Genomic DNA, 10,459 nt, shown 5'->3' with positions numbered 1-10,459 from the left:
AACTGAAACTTCAGTATACTTTTCAATTTGCTGTACTAAAAATATATAAAATGATTTAGGATGTTTTTCTTAAAAACATTTATCTTTGAAGTTTTAAATAGCAGTTGATTTTGCACAAATGAAAATTTGACTAACTTACACCATCGGCTTTTTCTTTAACTTTTTTTCTCTCAGCACTCTTAGCAAACTCATCAGCAATATGTCTGAGCTCCCTACCAGTTTTGGTCCATGATTCCTTTCCACTATGAGTCCTAAATAATGGAAAACAGTCATTATTTCATCATACACATATTTATGGTTTCACTAGATACACAAAGTATTATTTATTTACCTATAAACATAAATCTACCAAGTATATTTCATTATTATTATTACTGAATAAAAACATTAATCTGTATTATAATGAAAGGTTAGTTTTTTCATGCATTCAGAATAATCCAAACATACTTAATTTTGTAATAGACTTTCTCTTTCGATATGATAAGTCACACTTAAATGGACAATTCTAACTTAAGTAAATGTCTCCAATCATTCAAGTATTCTCCATGATGCATTTAGAATGTCAAATTCCTAAAACATTTCTACTGTAGTTAGGTAAAAAAAAAAAAATACACCAAATTTCTCACTATAACACTTAGATTTGAAGTTCGCTCACAAATCGGAACTGTTTATTCAGTAAACATAACCGAGTTCTTAAAATACTGGTTTATATCAGGTTTAGTAGCATGTTGCAGATATCAGGTTACACTTTCAACTCTATACACAATTAAGACAACTAATATAGGAATTTTTCTATAACTAACAGCCCTATACTACAGATACATATTAGTTAGTGTGTGTATGTGTATAAGGTAAAGCTATAACAAAAAAAACTTTAGACAGGAGAAGAAACTAAAAAATCTTCACAAACAAAATCACTCTACGTGAATGCTTCTCCAATTCCATTTAGTATTGGAGGACAATGATTGCCCAGTGCCAGTATTGTCAGTTGAATTGCACAAAAATACATATGCACCACACCAAGCAGCTTCACCATGAATATTCATTTTATTTTCTAGCTGCTTGAAAATACAATGGTTGCACAGATATGTTATGGAAGGAACTTGTATGAATGTAACTTGTGTTGCTTTTCTAGCTGAAGATCTTTATGTTGACTTGGGCATGTTGATAACTTTTGTCATTGAACTTCATGTTTGTGGACTAAACTTTTACATGATGCTGCAAATCCTTACATGGCTGGGTATGACATGTTATGGGTCTGTTTATGGATGGTCCCGATATCCCACATTGATCCACATTTCTTTGTTTTGCAATATCATTAAGTATAACAAATGATAAAATTTTCCTACACTTAAAGTATAGTTCCTATAGGTCCTTATTTTCACCTAAATAATACCTTTTCTAATTTAGTACTGCCCTCTACAGGCCCAATTTTTGCTTGCCACTAGAATTGATACTACCACCTACCCCCATGTGCAAACAAGCATGTGATAGCCCTCCACCAGTAGGAGTGCAATACATTCTCCTGGTGCAGTTGACTCCCTCTATACTATAGGAACCAATCCTCACTTCAAAATTGGGCAAAAAAAAAAAAGCACCAGAAATGGGGAGGATGGGTGGGAAGTGTAAGTAAGAGAAGGTATCTATCAGAAATACATTTTACGTGTAGGAAAATTATAATTTCTGATACGATACCTTAGCTCCATTCACATAATAGCTAGAATCCTACATTGAACTGATGGAAGGACTGGTTCAAAATATATCTAGATTATAACCTTCAGAAAGTGTATGAAGTGAGTTCATGGACAGTAAAACTTCAATGTAGAGGGATACACCTGTAGGAGACCACACCACACCTGTACCAGGTATGCTGTTTGTTTGTTGTAAAAATGCATGTCGCTAAATTGGGCAGAAAGAGTGCATAGAGTGGCTAGGGCACATCAGATCATATTTAGTGGGTCATCTCCAGTCCAAAACATGTCAATATCAGGTATTTATCATCTGGTTCATGGTAGGAGGAGGGTTCCTACTGTGTTCACCTCAATACTAGGAAGCAGAAGGGAAACTGGCTTTTATCCCACCATCCTAGCCAGGGCACGTGTGCAGACCTAGAACACCAGTTCATCTGCGAACCCAACATCTAGGCAACAGTAGGAAGAGGGAATGCAATGTTTTTGATCCACTCCAGTCCAAAACATGGTAGCATTGGGATTTGTTAATAATTATGCATAAATAGTTGTAATAAGAGAAGTAAATAGAACTATGACTACTGGAGGAATTAAAACATAAGAGGGTACATGATCTAGAACTGAAAGACTAGCAGGTGCAGATTTAAAAGCTGCCGCAGGAGGCCAGTTAGATCCGCCAGTACCAACAAGAAAATGTGGTGCTAAACATTCAACAATTTTATACTATTAATTTATAGAAAAATTGATGAAGATGTTGAGTTTTATTGATTCCATCAATGAAGCAGCTAAAATACCAGGGTGGACAGATACTTCAAATGCAGATATTCTCAGATTAAGAACCACAGAAGAAGTGAAGCACTATATTAAAACTTATGACAAGCTCAGAGACACTACTGGCTTTCAATTTTCAGCCTATAAGTTAGTGCAAAAATACAGAACTTGACAAATAACAAATACCATATTAACTTAAGTTCATAGCTTAATCTGGTAAAGGGAAGAATCGGTCAGAATATGTGGTCACAAGCTACATAGGCCAGGTAGCAGACTTCATTGGGCATATAGAAACTCTAACAAATTAATGATACATGATACTTTAAAGTGAGACTATGAATGAGATTTGACCAGTAATGTCAAAAAAAGAAAAGCAAATAAAACAAATACTGCAGATGCGACTTTGTTAGATTTAATTGAGGTTGTTACTTGGAAAAAACTATGCCAAAAACAGATATACAGAACCCAGAACTCTGCTATAAACACTGTAAATAACAGAAATTAGAGAAAAAGTTGGCAGAATAAGAAACAAAATAAGCCAGAGACTAAATATTTTGACTGTAGTAAGCTACGGCATATCCCTAAGAAAGGATATTTTAAGAAAAATAGCGAGGAGATAGAATGCTTTAACTATGGATTAAGATAGCACATAGCTATAGACTGTACATGCTCACTGAAAGCAGAAAATAAAAAATCCCCAAAGGCTACAACGTTTAAGAAAAAGTTCAGGAAAACCATTTCCTGGTGAAGCAAAAAAATATAATTCCAGCTAGAGTTACAAAGCAAAATTAGAAGTAGGTCTGGCAGCATGGAATAAAAGTTTAAGCATTAATAGTTTTAATGAAGCTGTGCCAGTAGTTTTAGTACAATTGGAGGATAAAGAATGTCAGTTGTTAGTTAACATAAATGCTTGATCTTCTCTGCTGAGAATTTGTGAAACAAACATTGTTAAATAAGAGGTTTGTTTTCTAAATAAAATACTGTTAAATAATGCATGGAAGGAAGTTTCAAAAAAGTGTTTTAACTTCAATAACAGGACATTCTGTTAAAATGCTAGGCAAGTATAGCATTCAAACAAAAGTAGGAAATTTAGAACTTCAACACTCATTTTACATCTGTAAGCAGATAGAATGATGGTATACTAGGTCAGGATTTCTTGACACTGATATATCCATTACCAGAGGTAAGCTGCTCATAGAAATGGAGATCTTAGGTTTTGAAGAATTTTACCTTCTGACTTGTGTGTGAAAGTGGAGACAAACAATACTTTCCCACTGACTCAGACTAATAGTCAGATGCTGAATACTAGCATTAAGCAAAGTAGTGAGGCTAAGAATCAAAAGTAAAAACACAAAAGCACTGATACTCCTTAGAGCAGTGATACAAAGTTGGCATGGTAATACGACTAAGTGTTCAAGAAAAAAAAAATCAGACAAAGAAGGAATAAAAATAAAAAGCCCTAAGCCTAGCATGTGTACTAGCAGAAATACTAGTATTAGTACTAATTATAGTGAAATAAATACTAGTAAAGCAAGGCAAAATAAAATAGGAAAAAGATAATATTAGATGGGTAAACATCAACATTAAGAGTAAAAAACACAGCTGTATAAACCCCTCAGTTGACTATACATCTATGCTAGGCAACAGAGCATACAAACAGGAAACTAGGATTGAAAGAGCACCTGTGAGATTAATTAATAGTAACTAAAATACCTGAGAGAGGTTACATTTTTGTTGAAGCTAAAGTACAGGATGAAGAAGTATTAATTGAACCTAAAGATATTGTTGCGTATCTGCTCGTTGTTAATTTCCAGTATAAATATTTTTGAGGAACTTCAGTTACTTACTTAGAATGATGTAATTCTTTTATTTTGCTTTAGATATTGAAGATGGAATCTGATGAATTCCTAAACATTTATCTGTGTCCCCTTGTTTTATAACTAAATTAGTGAATTTATTAGAGAATTATAGAGATATATTTGTGGGAAAAAGTGACCCCAATGGTTGTACAAGTAAAGTACAACACAAGCTGGTGTTAGATGGTAGCACAGAGAATCTTTGAAGTACCAGAGAAGGACAGGGTAGAATTAAAAAAGATGTTTAAACAATAAATAATAAAGGACAGTATTAGTAATCCTTATGCATCTCCAGTGGTATTAGCCCCCAAAAAGGATGGTTATTTAAGGTTCTGTAAGAATTTTTAGGAAAATTAACAAAATTATTATTAAAGATGCCTACTCATTACCTAATATCCAAGAATTGTTAAGTAAGTTAGGTAAAAATAGGCACTTTTCATCTATGGACTTGCAAATGGGATACTGGTGAGTACAGATAGAAGATAAAGCTAAAGCTGCATTTATATTACCATTTAGAAATTATCAGTTTAATAGAACTCCATCTCAGTTAATCGACACTTTCTCAACATTCCAGAAATTGATGGATGTAGTATTATCAAGTTCACAAGATTCAGAATGTTTTTGCTAGTTAGATGATGTCATAATTTTCATTCCAAGTTTGATGAACATTTGCAGAGGTTAAGAAGTGTGTTTGGTAGATTAAGAGGGTAAACTTAATGATGAAACCATGCGAATGCCATTTCATTTGAAAGAAAATAGTAACCTCAGGAGGTAAAAGCACATCCAAAAAAATTAGAAGTATATAAAAATTACTGAATACCAAAAACAATTAAAGATATTCGTGCATTTTAGGATTTTATAGGAGATTATCTTGCATTTTGCAATATTAGCAAGACCTCTGACTGAGGTAACTACAAGAGAGCATGTTTCCAGTAGATAGATAAAAAACCTGAAGCATATGAAAAACTACAAATCACACTGTTAAAGGCACCAATTTTGAGTTATCCTGATTTCAGTAAAGAATTTATTTTAAGCATAGATGCTTCAGGTTTTGCTATTGGTGCAGTACTTTACAGTTAGGTGAAAATGGGAAAGAGCACCCAATAGCTTACCAGAGTAGACAGCTAGAAAAGGCATAAATGAATTATTCAGTAACAGAGCAAGAAGGCTTAGCACTAGTGCATGATAGCAAGACCTTTCAATGTTATCCGTAAGGTAGAAAACTTACCATTGTCACAGGTAATTTATTCCTAAGGTGGCTAATGACCTTATAGGGCCCATTGTCAAGGTCAGCAAAATGATATTTTTATTTCAGGACAATAAGAGTAGGAAATACACAGAATAATGAAAAACAGGCAATTGAGAAAATAAAAAATAAAAACTGATATTAAAGACCATGTTATTAATGAACAAAAGAAAGATTTCACAATAAATGCACTGAGAAACAGGATATTGCAGGGAGCTAAGCAGAAATATGGAGAGTAAAAGAAACACAAATACAGTACTGCAAATAAATAGTAGTAATACCACACGGTTTGAAAAATAAAGTCGTGAGTTCTTACTACTACTTGCATCCTATTAGCATTTACAAAGACCAAAGTTGAATAAGTACTTTTGGCCAAATATGGGAAAATATATTAAAAACTATTGTGAATCGTGTATAGACTGCCAAAAGCAAAAACCAGCTTGCATTTAAGAAATGCTCCCTTACAGAGAATGCCAAGTTTAATGAATCCATTCCAGATAATAACTATGGATATTTTAGGTCTACAACCTACTTCTCATGCAGAAAATAAGTACAAAGTAGTTGCTGCTGATTATGAAACTAGATTTATGACATTGTGTGAGAAAGATCAGAAAACATGAGATGAACAGATCCCTTTACTATTATTGGAACATAGAAGTGCACAGAACAAGTCTACTCAAGAAAATCCTTTCGTTTTGTTACATGGTAGAGATGTAATGTTACTTATGCAGGAGATAGCACGAACTAGAAGAATAAATTATGCACTTGGTGAGGACTCTAAAGTGGAAATGATGCAAAGAAAAACATAGAAAAGCAAATTCAAATAACAAGATAAAATATTAATTTTATGTCTATTGTTAAAAAAGGAAACACTAAATATTTACTAAAACTTTGGAATGGACCATTAAGAGTTATCAAACAAACAAGATTAGTACTACAAAAAATATATGGTGAAAATAAACAGTTAATACATTTTAACTGCTTAAAGAAAGTAAAAGAACCTAGATCATATAAGTATAAGCAGTTAACAGATAAAACAGAAGAAGCAATGCCAGAAAAGAAAATACTTAAGAGAATTAGCAATTTAGACAAGATAGAATTACAAGATAACGACATTGAGCGGGTAGAAAACATAAACACAGACAGTTTAGTACAGGATGATGTAATTTTAGATGAAACATGTTAGGTGGACAAGTAGCGACATGCAAACTAGTGAATTAAGTATTGGTAGTATCAAATACATAGCAAGAGATAACACAGCCAAATCCAGCACAGTGGATGTGAAAGCACATTAGCAACTTTTCAAGCAAGCATCCCACATCAGATATAATAACACATGATCTAAGGCCTTGCGGGTAGATTGAAGACCATCCACAGATCCAACCTCTTCTCACGAGAATAAGATAATTAAGATTTAACCCACAGGTTATTATGCATACGTATAGAAGAAATATTCATGCAGTAAATAATAGCAAAAACAGCAAGGTGATAGAGGTGCATAAAGGTTTTAATAACATGTTAGACTACTTGAGAAAATGCAATTAGAATAATTACCCTGGAATAACTTTTTGTATACAGTAATAATAACAGTAATAATCATATAATTATGTAAATTAGTAGTAAACTGGAGAAAACTATTGGAGACAGGAGCTTCACAATTGGATAGGCTATGATAGTGGAAATCTGTTATAGCTAAAAGATTAAAAGGAAATATAAAATATAACATATATCCAAAGCAGGAGAGAAGTTAAAAACAAAGACAAGGATATGCCAAGACAATACTAGTGTATGATAGAAAGAATGAAAGTAAAGAAACCCAGAAGTAATCAAAATCTACAGCTTCCTACCGTCTGGTTAGTCAACACAAAAGTGGCTGTATGAGAAAGGATTCAATTTAACTTTCTAGCTATGGGATCAGTCAAATCCATGACCCAAATTGACTTTTATAGTTTCCATACTATAACATCTAATATGTCTTGTGTATCTTTATGAAATTTTGCTAGCTTTCGATAATCATTAAGTATTTGGAAGAGAAAAAATCAGAACTTTTAATGAAGCATTTTTAATAAAAATTTCTCCATGAATATATGGAGTCAAAGTGTTGACTGCTCAAAGTGCAAAGTGATTTTGATGTTAAGATTAAAAATACCTTTCTCAATCTGAAAAATTAAATTTTATTTGTGTAATCTCTAAAACATCCCAAATAAATATCAAACATTTTTTTTGCAGTAAAACTTTATATTTGTTATTTTCTCTGCCCTAACTCTATACAGGGTCAGTAAATTTGACCGATGTCATATCAACCATAAAAAACATGAAATAAATCTAAATTACCCTTTTTTTCTTTCTAGAATGACTTCACCTTGTAACATGAAACTATATTTCTTTATCTTAAATAACTTTAAATTTGTAACAGTATACATCTGTCTCTACTTAAATATTTTGTTTTATTGCTCTTTGAACCATGTTTAACAATATTCTCCCCACAGAAGTTGTAAATTATTTGGAGAACATGTAGCTGTTGTTAACCTGTTGAATTACATAATGCCTGGGCTACTCATGATATGCTCATGAGCATACCTCAGGATAAATTATTATTATTCTTTATTTTACTTAATCTAACTTAATAAGTTAAGAATACACACAAAAAACTAGAAGTAATTTAACTACCTGATTCTTTTTTTTTACTGTCGACTGTAGAGGAAACTTAACCCTACTTTTTTACACGAATGGTACTACTGCAATAAATAATTTTATATTTAATTAAATAATGCACCAATGAACACAGAAAAATAACATGAAAAATGCAGACAATGTCCTACAGTTATCAAAATTTTTCTTGCTTTCTAACTAAGTGAGAAGAGCCATTAAAAATTGAGCTAAGCTTGTTGATATGTTTCCTGTGGGAATCAAGTTTGAACTGGAAGAGAAATAGACAATTCTCTGTACAGAAAACCTTGGCTTTCTATTGGTTATAAATAATATAGTACTAAACTTCAGAGACAACTATTTGCAATTTGTGAAAGACAGGATGTGATAGGTGGGTGTGGCAAGAGGGTCTGATTTTCTAGTTTATAGCTCTGTAATCAAATAAAATTGAAGGCTATAAAAAATTATGCTTTGCCTGAGGGATGACAACATTATAACAAAGTAATTTACCTTAAATTTTGTATTTCAAGGAAGTGTGGTAAATAAATAAGAGAAGAGGGGATACCTAAAGAGCAAATGTCACAATTCTCATACTAGGAGAAATTGAGAATTTATTTTATATTGACTTATAAAATTAAAAACTAATAAGTGATATAAATAAAAATTTGGATGTTATAATTTTCCTACAGTGAAAATGCATTTCCAGTAGATACTTATGTCAAAGAGTAGCTTTTCTCATTCAGTGCTAAAAATATAGGTTTAATCTTTTAACCCCCTTAAAATGTCCAAAAATGAGCATATTCATATTTTTGTAAATATATCTATGGTGTCTGTGAAAAAGTATCTTTATAACATATCCCTTGTAAATTGACCAAAATATGTGGGAATAATTGTTAAAAACACTAAAATTATAATTTTATCTACCATTTTTGTTTGTTAATGTGTGGAACCTGTAGAAAATTATCTTTGTACCAAATCCCATGTAAATTGGTCAAAATATGGTCGAGCAATTGTCCAAAACTCCAAAATTAAGCATGATGTTGACTTAAAATTCTTAGAAAATTTGATTAAAATTTAATTACAAACCAATAGCAAAACAATACGGAGAATGATGTAGAAAACTCTGGTCATTAATCACTACACGTTAAAAGTAATTGTCTTCATTATCAAATAATGCAAAAATTGAAAGTCCTAAATTCACAGTGAAACAACAAAGGTGTAAGAAAATCAGTGCAGTGCAAGAAAAGTAAAATAAAATAAAGTTGAATGACGACAAAAAGGTCTTAATACGAAGCACCAAAAACAATGTGAAAAACTCTCCAATGGAGGAAATTTCCGATTTGGTAGCTTTTGATAAAATATAAGCAATAGTATTAAATACAATGGTCAAATCGAGTCAAGAATATATAATAACAACATATAAGCATGATGAAGATATCATTCTGAAAATGTTTACTTTCATGAACAATTCTTAGTAGTAAAGGAAAATATCCAGATCCCATAAACATTTTGGGACATCTTCAAGAGAGAAAGAAGAATTTGATGGGAGAGAAAGCTTGGCTCTATAATATTGAAATATCAATTAACTAATCATCTGTTTAAACCTTTGAACTCCTTTCTTTAAACCACTTTCTGTGCATGTCATGTACTGAGTTAAATTTAAAATTGAATTAAACCACTTTTCTATAAACGTATTTTAATGAAATTACTATTATCAAGTACCTGATGATGACAAACCTTGTCGAAACATTGTACATTTGCTGTTATGTTAAACTTATATCAAAGTTTTTCTTCATTACCCATTCAAGCCGTCTCCAGCCATTATTATTATCAAGTGTGTTATAATTTAAGGTTTTATATTATCTAAGTTTTATTCCTTTATTTTAAAAAGAAAAATCTGAAACAGCAATTAAAACCGCAGTTTTTGCTTTCACATGATCCACTGTGGTTAAAATTTTCAAGTTTAAGAGGTCTTACACAAAAAACTTGTTTCTAGTATAGACTGTCAGTAGAGACGGTCAAAGTAAAGTTCCAGCTGTCTCTCACTATAGGTTTAACTTGTAGTTGTGCGAGTGTTTGGAATTTGTGCTTGAGACTCGCCCTATAATAAACAACAGAGCACCGCATGGGACATGTTGTGGATCTTGGGATAATGAATAAAAGACAAAGAATTGGAAAGCAAAATTAAAAATAAACCACAGGTGAAAAGATAAAGACTTGAAATTATGCATATGACAAAAAGAAATATT

At 31.9% G+C, this 10,459-nt stretch overlaps 1 protein-coding gene across 4 annotated transcripts in view; it reads right to left on the bottom strand.

The window, feature by feature from the left end:
• Positions 1-10,459, bottom strand: part of LOC106461951 (apoptosis regulator Bcl-2-like) — a 32,558-nt gene that overhangs the window by 4,882 nt on the left and 17,217 nt on the right. For all 4 annotated transcript variants that reach the window (XM_013921819.2, XM_022389052.1, XM_013921820.2 and 1 more), the window contains exon 3: positions 140-251. In XM_013921819.2, coding sequence (XP_013777273.1) covers positions 140-251 — 112 coding nt within the window. The remainder of the gene's footprint in view (positions 1-139; positions 252-10,459) is intronic.

This window comes from Limulus polyphemus, unplaced genomic scaffold, assembly GCF_000517525.1.
Source record: "Limulus polyphemus unplaced genomic scaffold, Limulus_polyphemus-2.1.2 Scaffold1064, whole genome shotgun sequence".
NCBI lineage: Eukaryota > Metazoa > Arthropoda > Merostomata > Xiphosura > Limulidae > Limulus > Limulus polyphemus.
Note: the sequence above shows the minus strand (reverse complement) of the source record. Positions and strands in the feature narration are given on the sequence as shown.